Here is a 15,487-nt window from a genome sequence, read left to right on the forward strand (position 1 = left end):
GCAATCTACATGATATCCCTGTACCTAACAAAAATAAAAGGTTGGGAAAGAACAACTCTTAGTCTGACTTTTGTTGTCTCATCTGCATTAAAAGATTCCTCCTAGGGGGACTTTATAGTTGCATAAGAAACTCAAAATTAAGGTAGAGAAAATCTTATCGCCCACTTCAGTTGACAATGGACAGACACTACTGCTTCCTTACTGTTTTTACATAGATCTGATGCCCTGCCTCCAATTAGTCATAGATTCGTAGAATCATTTTGGTTGGAAAAAACCTTTAAGATCATCCAGTCCAACCTTTAACCTAGCACTGCCAAGTCCACCACTAAACCATGTCCCTAAGTGCCACATCTACAGGTCTTTTAAATACCTCCAGGGATGGTGACTCCACCGCTCCCCTGGGCAGCCTGTTCCAATGCTTGATAACCCTTTCGGTGAAGAAATTTTTGCTAATATCCAATCTAAACCTCCCCCGGCAAAAATTTCCTCCTATACAAGAAGAAACTGATTTCATGTCTCTTCTATCCAGAGAAGCAATAAAGCCTTTTTATCAAGGAAATTTATGAATTGTTAAAAACAAAATTTATAGTTTCATCTTCAAAGCTCTCTACATTCCTGAAGACAATCAGTTCTCAGCATAACCTAAAGCCATCTGGAGGAGGGTCCTCAGACAACTGGCTCTGCTGGCAGCAAAACTTGTGTACCAGCAAAAAAGCAGAAAACAGTCTGAACCTATCAGAAACATGAGCTGTACTCTGCACTGTGTCTTTCGAGATGAAAAAATATATGCAATCAGGAATAAGTTGGTTCTTCTACAGACCAATGCAACGAATGGAAAGATTTCCAGGGAGTTCAATAGATTTTGGACTATTTTCTTAATGGAAAATATAACTGAGGAAAACTAGGGTGAAATTCAGGGTTCTGACAAAAACACCACCATGGAAACTCCTACAGTGAACAGCTGATTCTTTTTTTTTTTTAAAGAATACACACAAGAAAAAAAGGTATACAAGTATAAATTTGCATTAAAAATTAATTTACTTAGGGGACACCTTTTATTTGTTAAAAATGTCTTCATAATTATTTTATGAAAACAGATCATTAAATTTAAAAGATTTAAATATCAGTGATGTAAAACAGTGATTTTACCTCAATAATAATATTTATTACTCCAGACTCTGCTTCAACTTTTGAAATAAAACGTTATCATAAATAGTCCTTATTCTGGACATATCATCAAGTAAATTCCATACCTTTTTTTTTTCATGTCAGCATAAAGTTGGCCCTGATCTTTAATTAATCCATGGGTCTTGAATGGAAGGTATGAATCTGCTCTATACGGCTCAGAAGATGAAACAGTAAGTCTTAAACCTGCATTTTCTCCATTATTCATTGGCCTTTGATTTCCTTCATTTGGAATATATATGTCTTGGTCAGTCTCATCAAGGGAGGGAGAAGAAGAGCTCTTAGCCATCGGGATTGAGTTGGTGGGATTTGGACATGTGTCACTCCTGACAGTATCTCCATGAACATAGTTAGTCTTTAAATCTCCAGCCTGCAGAGAAAAAACAAATGGTGGTAAGAGGCAGTAACAAGATGCATTGTCAGGGAAAAAGGACCAGATTAGTTTGCCATTTTATTTATGGTTATATGTTTTGCCTTTTTTTTTTCACCTATTGCTTTTTACTGTACATGAATTGAAGGCAAGTTATATGGCTAAGAGATTCTAGACCTTGCATTACTTTTTTTCCATAACTAGACTAGCAACGAATTGGTATTTGCAAGTCTAATGGATTTCTCACTCATATTTATATCTTTTGTTAAATGTACCGATTCATGTATTTATAGCTTTTATTAAAAATATGCATAATACATTAGTGTGGGAGACATACGAAGAATTCAAACATTGTGCAATTTAATTTGGAAAAATCAGCTTACACATCATGCACTTTTAACTTTCCAGCATCAATTTCTTAAGCTTTGAAATAAAAATACATGACCTGGAACAGAGGTTCTCCAGGGGAAGAATGGAAGGAATCTTTATTTTCTGCCATTAAGCAATTATGGGCATGAAGCACCCCTTCTCTTGCACAAAGACAGGAATGGAGTTGGGAATTATGTTTTCTCAGCTATAGGGATCAGGATTTAGACCCTGGTAACAAATAATTCTTTGTGCAACTGAGGCTGAATTCTCCTGTTGACTCTGCAGAAGATACTAAAATACAGTTTATTGTCAGTCTTTTACTAGTCTATTATTATTACTGTCATCTATTTAGATGCTGAATAATACTGAAAAGTCACACGGCCAGTGAAAACACTCAACCTCCAAAAAGCGCTTGTATAGAAGTAAGAAGAAAGGAAGGACTGCAAGCAAAGCCCTGGTCTTTCAGATTGCTGACTTCCTCCTCTCTAGACCCACTTGAGATGTGTTACATCCCCATCATAATTATGTTTCTCTTAGTAAAAGGCAGAAAGAACTGCTGGCACTTTTACAGCAGCCCAATTTGCATTCAAAGCTACAGCACATGCAAGTCTGGAAGTACTTCTGTTACGTGGTGCAGATGAGATGCACAAAGGAAAAAATGCTTCTCCCAGGTCTTACACAGCTGTTCCTCCCTTCAAAGTTATTCCTGCCTGGGCAGCGTTTCCCCTCGGCACCAGAGGGACCTCCTCCAGCAGTCGATCCGGCTCCTGCTGCATGGTGCTTAGGAGAATTGGGCCCCAATCAGCCATTTAACAAAGTTGAATGTGGCTACATATTAAGCAAAGGGTAGTAATCCCAGCTGAAGGACCCCCTCCAGCCATACACTCAGTAACATCTGCATCTGTAACGGATGTAACTCAGGTAACATCTGCATCTGTACTTCTGCAGCTCTGTCCTTCCGACCTGAATATTGTTAAAATCAAGGGTTCACAGACTGCATATATAGTTCCCTGCTAGTTGCTCACTCCTAGGTCATTATTTCATGCATCCCTCAGTAATCTTAGATGCATTTTGAATACACTGGCCTCTGATTGAAACTTCCATCTCAGCTGTCACAACGAACTGGATCTGCAGTGAATGTGGTGGTTAAAGTGTTTCAGGAAATGGGGAGAAAAAAAAAGGGGAAAAAAAAATCACACTTGCATAATCTCAGCCGTCTTCTAACATTATGATCTGATCAGTTCTTACTCCTATATTCCAACTTTCACCCCAGGAAGAGCCCACAGAAGGTTACAAATAAATAAATAAATCACTTCAACCATCCCTGAAACATAGCTACGTGCCACCAGAATTTGGCAGCTGTTTAACTACACACAGCCGCTATACACAAGAGTTGGCCTAGTCCTCCCCTGCCCAAGTTACGATATCTGAGAGCGACCATGGGGGAGGCATTTCAGGTGCAACATGGTAATGTAAAATACAATTTAGTCTGGACACTCTGGCTCATCTCCAGTGCTAGTGACAAATAAATCAGAAACATGCATACTAAGTCAGGATCTCCAGTATCAGAATGCTCTGTGACAGTTGTAGGACATCAGCTTCACCTTTTCAACAATAACCCATTTTTGTTGAGCCTATAAGCTTAGCTATGAGCTAACTTCTGAAATTAGCCAGCATCAGCAAATTTTTCTTTTGTGAACGTACCTCGAATTCAGAAAATCTGAAGTGCATAGGAGCCAGTTACATTGTGTTAATGTTTCTTATAAAGAAGCAAATACAGAAAAGACAGTAATTCTCCCTACAGGCTAGGGATAATAATTCCCATCATCAACTGAATCTGTTAAAAGGGACAAAATACAGCTGAGAAGAGTAAGGTATTACTCTTTTTATTTTAGAGCTCTACTAATTGGCCAAACACCACTGCTGACAGATCCAGAAGAAGCTACTATCACATAAATAAGTTACTTCAACAGAGGATGATGAAAAAATTGCCAAAAGTTCAAACTTGAGCTTACTTGGTCTACTACCATGCAGTTCGCATATACTTCATCACTCCCACTCAGCATGGCAGAAAGTCTGGTTGCAGCAAAGAAAGTAGGTGGAGCCTTGAGTTTCCTGAGGATATCAAGTGTAGAGTGTCTCTGCTCTGGAAAAAAGAAATTGTGGAAAATATGCCATTAAATCTCAAACCATTTTCTCATGCATATATATACTGTCATAAAAATGGCAAAGTTAAACATTAAGCACCAAATCTTAGGATTACAATTTGAGTAGTATTTGTGTGGTCACTCAAAAATCTGCCCATTTTGTAATTGCCTAACACTTGCTATATGTTCCAAGAAGCCAAACACTTGCTGTATGTGCCATAGTTGACAAGACTCTAAAATGTAACACGGAATCATTCATATAACTTTAAAACAAATATTCCTGAATCTTGGTTAGCAAATCCTTCTTTTTTCCATGTATGCTAGAACTTTGTAGAGATCTGTGGCTGCAGAAGTACATAGGGTAAGATTTATGGGCTGGGACAAAATGTGCATGATTCTGGCCTATACATAAAATACCTAACATCTGATACATTATATGAATGGAATGCTGTTCAATTGCAGTCAAATAATGACTATCCTAAAGCACTCTACCTACCGGGAGCAACATAAATACTAATTTTAAACCAATAAAGCAGATTACTGTTCTTAAAAGAAAACAGCAACAAAATTGTAAGAGAGAGATAAATAAAATACCACTGATAGTGCCTTTACAGGATGACAGGAATCAGTCAAGATTTGAGCCATGAACAAGATGTTTGGGATGAAGACTGCATCTGATCTCCTTTTGGTACATAAATGAGAAATTACCAGTTTCAGCAAAAACCATTAACAGAAGTTCAGAGTGTAGTTTTTAACAGTGTGTTCATGACTGCAAATATTATGAAAAGCTGGGGCCGACTCTTTATTTCTGCTTTAAGCAGCAGAAAACCTAACCAAGTTCTACAGAAACACTATCAGTCTGTATAAGCTGGTAGGCAAGGCCTCGTATTATCTTCTGATTGTAAAAGCAGAGAAATTTGACGAAGTGGAAACCAGTCTTGTTCTAGACTGTGAAAACAGGCCCAAAAAATAATCACAGTTGTAATATAATTTTCCTTATTTTAAGATGCTGTTAAGTCAAGCATTGCCATTGGAAGTAAACTGAGATAGGCTAGCATAAGAATGATGTGATAGAGAATGTGTCATGCCCAGCAAAATATCCAAAATCAAAACTCTCAATAAACTTAATTCCAGTTTGTCTGTTATTGAAAATTATGCAAAAAATCCATCTTAGTGTCCATTCTTTTCTGCAAAGGTGGAAAAGGAAAAGGTACCACTAAAGACTTTCCCCAGGCTATATTTCTAAAGCAATGTCACTGTTTTTGGAACATCTCAGAATGATATAGCGTGGTTTGGGTTGGAAGGGAACTTTAAAGATCATCTAGTCCAACCCCCCTGCCATAGGCAGGGATACCTTTCACTAGATCATGTTGGTCAAAGCCTCATCCAAGATATTTATGGCCATCAGATTGAAAGAAAAGTTATAATGAAGAAATGGCCCTGGATTCGAAACTACACTTGTCAAGGTCTGGGGCATTTGTTCCTTTGGAAAAAAAAAAAAAGCCCTGGACCACTGCCAAAACTGCAATGCTACACCACAGCTTTTATTTAATTTTAAGATGCTATCTCATAAAGCCCAAGAACAGGGTAAGCTCTATACTTAGAGAAAACTGGAAATTCCCATTTAGAAATGGCACACTATGAATTACTTGGTTTCTAGTCCTGGCAGGACTTGAGGGATCTCATACCATTAAAACATCCTTACGCTTCTGATTCTGCTTCTCCTTCCAGCAAGAATTTTAACATGATTTTAGTGACTGCCATCCTCAGAATTGCTAAAGCTACAAACCATTTCCTTATGTCTGCCAAGATCCCAAAGCCTCTGTTTATAAATAGTATAAAAGCATTGCTTTCTACAGCAGTTCATCAGACGTTGGCAGCTAAAATCATATGGATATGTGATTTGGCGAAACTGGCAGTACTTTTTTGTGGCAAGTAAAGCTTTCCAAGGGCTGGTCTTAAACCAACAACCAAGAAGAAAAAAAAATGTCAGGCTCTGCATTGCTTCTTCTATGCTTATTACATTCCCCGGCACACACTCCCTCTTGTGTATAAACCCACTGGGTACAACTGGCAAGGGTGGTACTCGGCTCCAGTACTGGGCTGCAAAGGTTCAATACCCACCCCTGAAAAACAGCCCAGGTGTTAGGGATTCCCAAATCACAGTGTAAACTTGAGCCTATGGAGGCAGTTTTTTGACTTCAGCAACAGTCCCCACTACTGAGGTCTCTACAGTCAGTTAATGGACCGCGCTATGAACTACATGCCCCAAGACAGAAACAACAAAATCCCTGTATTATGTCACATTGTCTATTTATATAGCATCTTCTAATACCACATTTTACATTATTTTAAAATGCTGTTAAGAGAATAACAACCTAAGTAACAACTTCTGAAGAAAGCTGCTGGAAATACAAGAAGATATATCAGAATATGTTATCTGTGGTACTTTCCATCGGTAAATTTTTATTGATTACCACTGCTAAATGCTGTATGTTTTTCCGGCAATGCTCCAGTCAGTCTGCTGTTAAAGGTGAGATGTCTAAATAAATATTCGTTGGGGTTCTAAATGAACAGACAAAAGGCAGCAGGTTATTTTGCACTTTGTGTTGCGATATGACCCCGCTGTACCTCCTTACTCCTACTCTGCCCCCCAATTTCAAACATGCATGAACGGGTCACTACATCAAACTAACCTTGTAACAAGAGAAGTATTTCAAGATTTTGCTGAATGCAAGGGAGAGCATTATTAATTACACATTGACTGTGCTAGTAACTTATTTCCACTGGACAAGCCCGCATAGTTTAAAAAGTGATAAAACTGTCAGAAACATCCACATCACACACTGCATTCCTACAACCCCAGTAATTGCCTCCAGCCTGCCTCGCTGGCTACAAGTCATCTGGGTCTTATGGGGACCACGAGCAGACCTTCCTCCAGGTTAACACGGCAGCAGGTAATAGCTCGCTGTACTGGGTACCAGTAATATGCAGCAAAGCTGTCCTTGCCTGAAAGATGAGGAGTATCAACAAAATGCATTTTCAAACAAAACCTCTCAAAAACCTCCCCTACCCATGCAAAATGTGTGTTCTCATTGCAGATGCAAAACTCCAGCACAGCTAATGGAAGGACACATAAGACTGCCAGGGCAAACTGGCACTTCTTGTGAGAGCGAAGGTGTCCCAGAGTTGTAGCTCTGAAAGGTGTCGGTAATGGATTTCACGTGCTTACTAAGGTAAAAATGACCCGAATATGACATAGCTGAGTTGTTCTGGTACTGACACAACCCAGCAAGCACAGCTCACCAAGCTGATCCTCCTGTCAGAGCTGAACATTCTCTGGCTGTATGCTGTGCCACAGAAAAAGAGTAACATAAAGGCATGTCTCCTTTAGCAAGTGGCTCTGTGTCACCTCTGCACAGCACTGTGGCTCTCTTCCCTCTGTCTGGTAAACAGTTGAGAAAGATGTATGTGTTATTTAGATGTAGGTGATCAAAAGCCACAGTGCTGGGCAGGATAATCTCCAAACATGGACAAAATAAAAGACCTTGGCCAATGAATAACTAGGCACAAGTTTTCTACATCTTCTGCCATGTCGTCATCAAAGTTATACAGCAAAGGCTGCACATTTTACCAGGCACAAAAGCTTATAAAAATACTTTAACTTTAAAATAAACATTCGATCATCATAGCAATAATTCAAAACATGCTTTATGTCGGCGTAAGAAAATGTATAACCTTGAACGACCTGTGTTGGAAAATGGCAAGAATATAACACTGACTGTTATTCCATAAAAATCAAAACTTAAATTGTTCTATGAGAGAGCACCCAGCAAAAGAGAGGTGAAATACATCAATGTGACCATGCTAAGAGCCAGGAAAAGAAATTACAAATTCCCCTTTCTAGATACAATGAATAGTTTTCAGACAGCTCATCACGTTTACCCCCAGCAATCTGAGCAAGGGTTAATGTATAACTGGAAGAAACAGAGCTATGAAGTCAGTGAAAAATGCAAACAGCTAAGTGCATGGGTCATGCAGGAGTGCGTAAATACTCCTCTAAATCCAGAAGTGGTCACCTGAATTTGGAAAAATAAGTCCACATGTTCCTGGCAAGGGGCTGACCGAAGTGATACTCACGTCTGTAGATGTGGACCATACAAGCAGTTTCACAGGGGGATCTGCATCCCTAATTCAGGTGTCTTAGTGCTTCACTCAGGCAGAACAACTACTCGTGACAGCAAAATTAAGCAAGTACACAAGAATAGCATTACATGGAGGGTAAAGCAAGGTAGACTCTGAAGTGCTGTTGTCCTAAAGACCAACATTTAACTGTTCTACATCTGTGGAGTGGAAACCAAAGCACTGTGTTTCCTACATACTGTGTGGAGAGGATCAGGCATCTGGATGCTAGAAATCATACCATGTTCAAGATGTGGTCCTAAAGTAGCTACTAAGAAACACTGAGTAGACATGTACTTGTCAATCATTGACTTTGATCTTTGTCACCTAAACTTGTGATATGAGAAAGCGTCTCTTTCCAACATGGGATTCACAGCCCTGACCTCCCTCCCTGAAGCAGGCACCTTACCTACTATACAAATGAATACACAAACAGAAATAAGTTGGTGTCTCATTTTATACAACAGCACAACAGATAAAGTACTTTCTCAAGATACGGGACGCTCAGTTTCGATTCCCACCTCTGCCCGAGTGGACTAGTTGCGCAACTCCCACCTCCCAGCACAGCGGGACAGACTTGTCAGAGACAGATATTCTCAGCAGCCCTGAAGGTCATTAAAGCCTCCAAAAAGGCTCTGAGAGTCACTGCCTCTGAATGGGTAGGACTATGCAGCACAAGGGAAGGGGAGAAGAGACCTGCCTTATGGCCATTTCACATTAAATAACAAAATAAATAACATTAGGGCTCTTACAGCAAGGGAAAAAAAAACTTAGACACCCCCCCTCCCCAGCCCAATCACCGAGACACAGTCATGTTCACATTCTCTGTTGAGCCTAATTAACCTTTAATTATGCCATGCATACGCAGCCTCAGCGGGAGGGAGGGAGTCTGCAATGCATGGCCCCAAAGGTGTGCAGGCTGCGCTTGACTCCTGCCAGCCCCCAGGAGTTCAGGGGGAGGGCAGGGGCTCCACCACCCAATCGGAGAGGTCCCTGAGCAGGGACAAAAGCTGACCCTGGGGCATGCAGGAAACTTAAAATCTCAAAACACTGATGTGTATGGTGCAAAGAAGTGGTGTGTGAGACTTTCTGCTTTGGGCTGTCCCACTGGAAGTCTGCACAGCTCCCCTGCTTCCCAGGGGGAGCAACCCCAGACCTGGAAACCAACAACCCACTGGTTTGGAGGGGAAGGGAGGAGGCTGACATTTCATTGCCCAGATCAGCTGGAGCACCCAGCGCAGGTACACAACGATGACTTCATGAGTTTCAGGGTGGGGAGGAAGAATCCCGCACTGCTCCCCGCTGGGCACTGCAGGTCTCTTGTTCACTGAGACCTGAACTCCTGCATGATGGAAGTGCAACGCGAGGTATGTGCCCCACGTCTGCGTGCCAGGATCAACTGGCCATGTTCGGATAATTAAAAAAAAAAAAAAAAAAAACGAAACCCCAGACAGATCACGAATATAGATGATGAGCCTGCTGTCCCCTTGCAGAGGCACTTCTCCCACCCTGCGGGCAGCCAGGATTTCAATTCCCCAAGCTCAGTGAACCTGTGGACTTTACCACTAAAACATGCACGTGCACTCAGGAGCACCTTCTTGCTCCAAGAACCCCACATATATGGTCAGCTGTGCATACATACCACATGTGTTGGTATACTATTAACAGGGATGGGAAACAAGATGCAATACTGTAACATGCAAATACCAGATCTGTATACAGTGCTTTACAACAAGTGAAGTACTAAAAGAAAAAAAAAAAAAAAGCTGTCTAAAGGTAAAATAAATAACAACAGAAGTGCCATGGAGGATGGGTGCACAGCTACAGCATTTACAGATAAAATGAGTCCTCATGAGAGACGGAAAGAGCACACACCATACAACTTGCAACCCATTTCATCTTCTTTGCAAATTGCATGTGCATCCATACACATTGCAGAAACTCCTCTGCGTTTGGGAAATACTGGATTTCCCCATGAGTAAAAGTAAAAAGTTCAGAAAGTATTCTGCACATTAAAATGTTCATTCTGTACACATTTTTCACTCTAAAACTAGGTCAAAGTCTCAGTCTGTGTAAACATGATTCTCCTGGCTCATTAACTTTAATGACACTGATGGATCTTACTTATTTGCTTTTTTCCCTTTCTGAAACACAAAAAAGCAATTTTACGGAAGGAAGCACAAACTACATTTTTTGCCATTCTTTCTCTTCATTTCTTTGCTTTTAAATGTAGTAAAAATTTATCTTTCCTCATTAAAACTTTCAATGATAATTCTTCCTAACATAAACTTGCTGGTCAGTGTCTTTCAACCTCCTTAAAACCTCCTTTATCATACTGACAACATTTATAATGCTTACCTCCCAAAGACTTCTCCATAAAGAAGGACAATGTCTAACTGTGCAAAGACAGTAACTGACCCTGCCACCAAAGAGAGTAACTGACCCTTTTGCTTTCTTTCTCAGAAAGCAAAAGATTTCCCTCTTCGTTCCGGTAAGATTTTTGTACATAATTTAAAAAAAAAAAAATTCCTGTTAGCTGTTGAGGTATATTTGAATTACCAAATTCTCCCTAAATGAAAACAACTGTAACCAGCACAGCTTTCTGCAGCCACTGCCATGCTGCACAGCTCCCAGGGTGTCAGAGCTGCTCAGTGAGAGCTACACATGCAACCAGAAGAAAAAAAAGCCCTAAGAGAGTAGAGAAATAAAAACAATTTTAAAGAACGGTGCATAATCTGGAGAAAAAAAACCACTTTCTTCTCACTTAACAAATTCCAACACCATTATCTACAAAAGCATAACTAAAAGTGAAGTAGAATTTTGATAAAAAGAAAATCTACATCATGCAAGCTGTTTATAGCTGCCTGCACACAACCAGACAATGAAAAGGAGGCAGAGCTATTAAGCGAAAGCTACTTAAAAGAAGATAGCTTTTTCTACCTGGTTTGGATGCCCTTCTTCGAATCCTCATTTTAGGTAAGGAAGGCCAAGAGTAATTAAAAGGTGAATCAGAGTCTGAATCCATTTTTGTGCTAAATAGACAGAGAGCAGATTCCCAAAGCTGCACTTTGTTGTTCTCAATAGCAAGTCAAGTCTAAGAGTGATGTAAAATAAAGGAATGGACAAAGAAGGATCAAATTGCCCACTAAACACAGGGGAGGGAGAAGCTGTAAATGTTTGCTCTCTTCAGGCGTCCAAGCATGTAGACAGATCAGGCTGCAAATATTAAGGCAGAAACAAGGAGGTTAAAGTATGAGAGCTTTGAGTGGAGCTGTTGCATCGTGGTCCAGAGCTATTTGAAAGGTCACTGTGTGCCAATGAATCATTAACTCACCTTTCCATTTTGATGTAAATGAAAACAATAGGAACTGAGTAAGGAATGAGAAAATAGGTCTCAAAAGTAAACAAACTACTGCAATCTTTTTTCAAAGCTTTGTTTCCATGTTAAAAGTGGGCTTTACAAAGACTCTCAAACTAAGGACAGGCAAAATGCTGGAATTAAAGAAGCCAAAGATTAAGTGAAGAGCACTAATCAATCTGCTGGACCCTGTATTTCTGCAGAGCAATACCCCTCCTCTCAGTGTTTACAACTCTGGCAGACTTTGGGATGTTGCAGCTGGAAAAGCAGTGATAACCCACTCAAAATCTGTCACTCCCATCTTTCTAGCTCAAATGAGCTTAAAGCTTAAGTGTTTTAAAGAAAGATTACACTGTCATTAGAGGAGCTCTCTTTCCAATAATATTTAGTCTGAATAGTATTTTCTCCTTCACACAGTCACCAAGTTAGACAGTGAATCATAAGGATTTTGTAGAGTTGGCACCTTTACAGCTCTGGTCTAACCTCACAGCAATGCACAATACAGCTAGTGACTAATTTACAACAAATCCTCCATTCTTATACAGTCTCCCTGAACAACTCGTAGGCAATTAGTATTCAGTAGGAACTCATTATCCCTTCCCCCAACATCTTTACACTACACAAACTACATTTTTTTAAACAGGCTCAAATGTGGCTATACAAGAGCTAATACCAAAAAAAAAAAAAACCAAAAAAACACGTCCACTGTTTCTTAACTAACTCCACCAAACATTTCTTTTAGTTACTCCACAATGTAAGTGGTTTTGTATTGCACGTAAAGGACAAGAGGGAATGTGGATCAGCTTAAATGTCAGTTTTTGGAAGATGATGACATTTGAGCTTGTTAACATTCCTTACTTCAATTATTTTTCAGGCTGCTGAGGTCTGCAGTGCTACTTCTGTATTATGTTTCAAGTGATTCCTCAATCCACGTTTCAGTCTGAGATAACGTATTTGTTGAAAGACAATAATGCAATTCAAATGCAAATTTAATTCAAAACCCGTTAGAAAAATATCTATCAGGTTTTCAGGGATAAAATAATTATTATACAAGCACTTCATAAAGTGCACAAATTACATAAAACACAATTGAAACACAACATTGTTCCGCCCTTCCCTTAACTGAAGTTCTGCCAGCTTTGTTAGGCCTGAAAAGAATAACTCACCCCAGACGCTTGAAGCCTTAGACTTTCACTTTAAATATTAGACACTCCCATAGACATTGTTTGATTTATATATATAATTAACAGCCCCAGGGAATTACAACAGACAATGGATGACTGAAAATACAGAGAGGATATAAATCCATGCTTTAAGCATCCATTTCAAAATATCTCCACTCCCTGGAATGTCAGGTTCAAATTGCACTGATAAATCCCCTGGGTATACGGGAATGCAGGCACTGACGTACACCTTCCCACCTGCACACCATCCAGGGCACTCGCCTGCCTCCCATCCTGGCCACGGTTTGAGAGAAAAGGAAAGGATGGAGCATGTTTGTTGGATAACATGTTTGCTTAGGAAATGTCTTCCAAACTGCTCCAACACAAAAGATTTCCCCTCTACGCAGCAATTTTCCCTACCCAAGTGTGCTCTCTCGCTCATCGGATGTATTTAACGCTAACAGGAGCAAAAGTCTTCATTTCAGACGTGCACAAAGGCAGCACTCCACGGGCAAACACCAGTTTACATTTAGAGACATTTTACACTAGCTTTAAAATTTCTCACCTTTCCATTTTGGCAATTATTCCTTTGTTCTACTTTATGAGAAACAGTAAATTTTGCTTACTTCTGTGATAGCTCTGTTTGTCCATCTTTTCTCTAAATTGACCAATTGTGTCTTTTTTCACTTATACATTTAACTAAAATACACTTACATTGATCTTCCTGGACTCCTGTTTAGTCCAGGGAAGGATAACTAGAACCAAACAAAACACTCACAATGTGGAAATGCAGCTGATGTATTTAATAGCATTAAAATATTTTACATGCTGAGACATTTACTTTCTTGGATGATCTCTGTGCACTACATAAATGTTTTCACTGACTGCTCAGTTATTGCCTTTTCCCTCCCTTAAACTAGCAGCGTTCATTTACAACCTTCTAATACAAATGAGTAATTAAGGATTTTTAAATATTTTTTTCACCAGCAGCCCTATTACATAACAGAGAATCCAGCTACTAAACTTCTGCTGTGATAAAAACCTGATCATTTACTCCTGCCGTTTATCCTCTGTTTCTTGGTCAAGTTCTTAGGCTGTTCACCCGCTTACTGCAATCTCCTCTGAATGGGATCTTGCACGGGAATTTGTCAATGGCAGTCTGAAAGCACGGATAAATTATCAACCTTAACCCCTATTTCTGAAGGGTTAATTGAATATCACTCACGTTATTTGCTCTGTTCAGGCCTTGTGAAAGATTTTTTTTTCCTAGTTTGTAAAACTCCTTTATGCAGCCGTGAAAGACCTCATGCTGCTTTTTGCCACAAAGGGCTTTGCCTTACAGTCTTTGGCTAAAAATATTTTTCTTCCCTGTTCTTGCACTTTGTAGGATGATCCAACCCCCTTTTCACCTGCCACTCTTTGTTTCCAAAGTGGTGGCATTTGCATGCAGCTGGCACAGAGACCTGGCAGCTTATGAGATAAAAGGTGCTTTCTAGCTGGAAAATATTAACCTTACTTTCCACTGAAAAAATGTTTTTAATTATGTATACCAAGGTATAGATGTAAAGATAAAAAACAAATGGTTTTTTTGTGTGCGTTACCTATGGCTAATGCTTTAGATAAATGATGAAATGCCTTAAATTTTTTCACCCAATGCTTCCCAAAACACATCTGTAAGATATAAATGTTTTTCAGAGATATTACAGTCTATTGTCTATTGTCTGACCGTTCCTGCGGCTCGTGGCAAGACGGAAGGAAGCAGAGGAATGTCACCAGCATCCGCAGACTCCATGGAATGGCACTGCCGCCTCCCTGGCACACTCAGAGGACAGCCCCGCAGCACCGAGTGGGTGGGCTCCCTCTCCCCAAATACTGCTAAACCATGGGCTGGCAGCTCTCTCTCTCGGGCACACCAGGAGGACACAACCCCTCTGTGCTCAGTGCCCCTCCCCAGTTGGAGAAGGGATGTACGCAGGATGGAAAGCAGGGCTACTGACCACAAAAAGAGGGCTGGAGAGGGTCACTGTTGGACATGGGTGAGATGAGAGCGGCCTGAACAACAGCTCTGCCAAAAATGCCCTGCCCGGTTTGCTGTGGGCAGAGCCTCCCCTGACATTAGGGATGAAGTTCATTCCTCCCAGTTTGGTTCTGCCCCAGGACCTGCAGAACCTGCAATCATTTCCCAAGGTTGCGGAGAAGGCACTGACAATGAAAGATGGTGTAGAAAGGGCTAGGTGATCTTCTCCACTAGCCTGTGACCCACAGGCACATGTGGCTTTCCTACCTTCTTCACCCCATTGTTTTTATTAATTAGAGCACATCTTTCCAAAGAGATGCCTGCACAAAATATCTGCATTACCCTACATTAGACTTAACAATCACATTGAAAACTCAGCAAATGTGAATTAAAGGCAACTAAAAGCAAAATGCTACCAACCACATCCCACAGACCAAGCGCCCTCCAACTCTAACACTCTTTCCACCCGCCCACAACGATGACACAATGGCTGTGCAACAGCCTCACAGGTCTCGTAGGATGCCTTGTTGCACACATTATTTTTACCACATCTCTTTTCTACCAAAGACCTGGGTCTTTCTTATGAAAGTTTACACTGGAATAGTCAGGAAAAAAAAACTTTCCTACATCACCATTTTCCCCCTCTCCCTTTCCCAAATCAGTGATGAACTGATCATTGAAAAACACAGAGCCAAG

At 40.4% G+C, this 15,487-nt stretch overlaps 1 protein-coding gene across 3 annotated transcripts in view; it reads right to left on the reverse strand.

Annotated features, from left to right (window-relative positions):
- Window positions 1–15,487, reverse strand: part of ARHGEF28 (Rho guanine nucleotide exchange factor 28) — a 129,982-nt gene that overhangs the window by 50,763 nt on the left and 63,732 nt on the right. For 2 of the 3 annotated variants that reach the window (XM_054810176.1, XM_054810175.1), the window contains exons 8-9: window positions 3,940–4,070; window positions 1,254–1,555 (exon numbers count right to left, since the gene is read on the reverse strand). In XM_054810176.1, coding sequence (XP_054666151.1) covers window positions 1,254–1,555; window positions 3,940–4,070 — 433 coding nt within the window. Of the gene's footprint in view, window positions 1–1,253; window positions 1,556–3,939; window positions 4,071–11,193; window positions 11,494–15,487 lie in introns of those variants that run through there. The other variant, XM_054810177.1, reaches the window with a different exon arrangement.

Source organism: Grus americana, chromosome Z (assembly GCF_028858705.1).
Source record: "Grus americana isolate bGruAme1 chromosome Z, bGruAme1.mat, whole genome shotgun sequence".
NCBI classification, from domain to species: Eukaryota; Metazoa; Chordata; class Aves; order Gruiformes; family Gruidae; genus Grus; species Grus americana.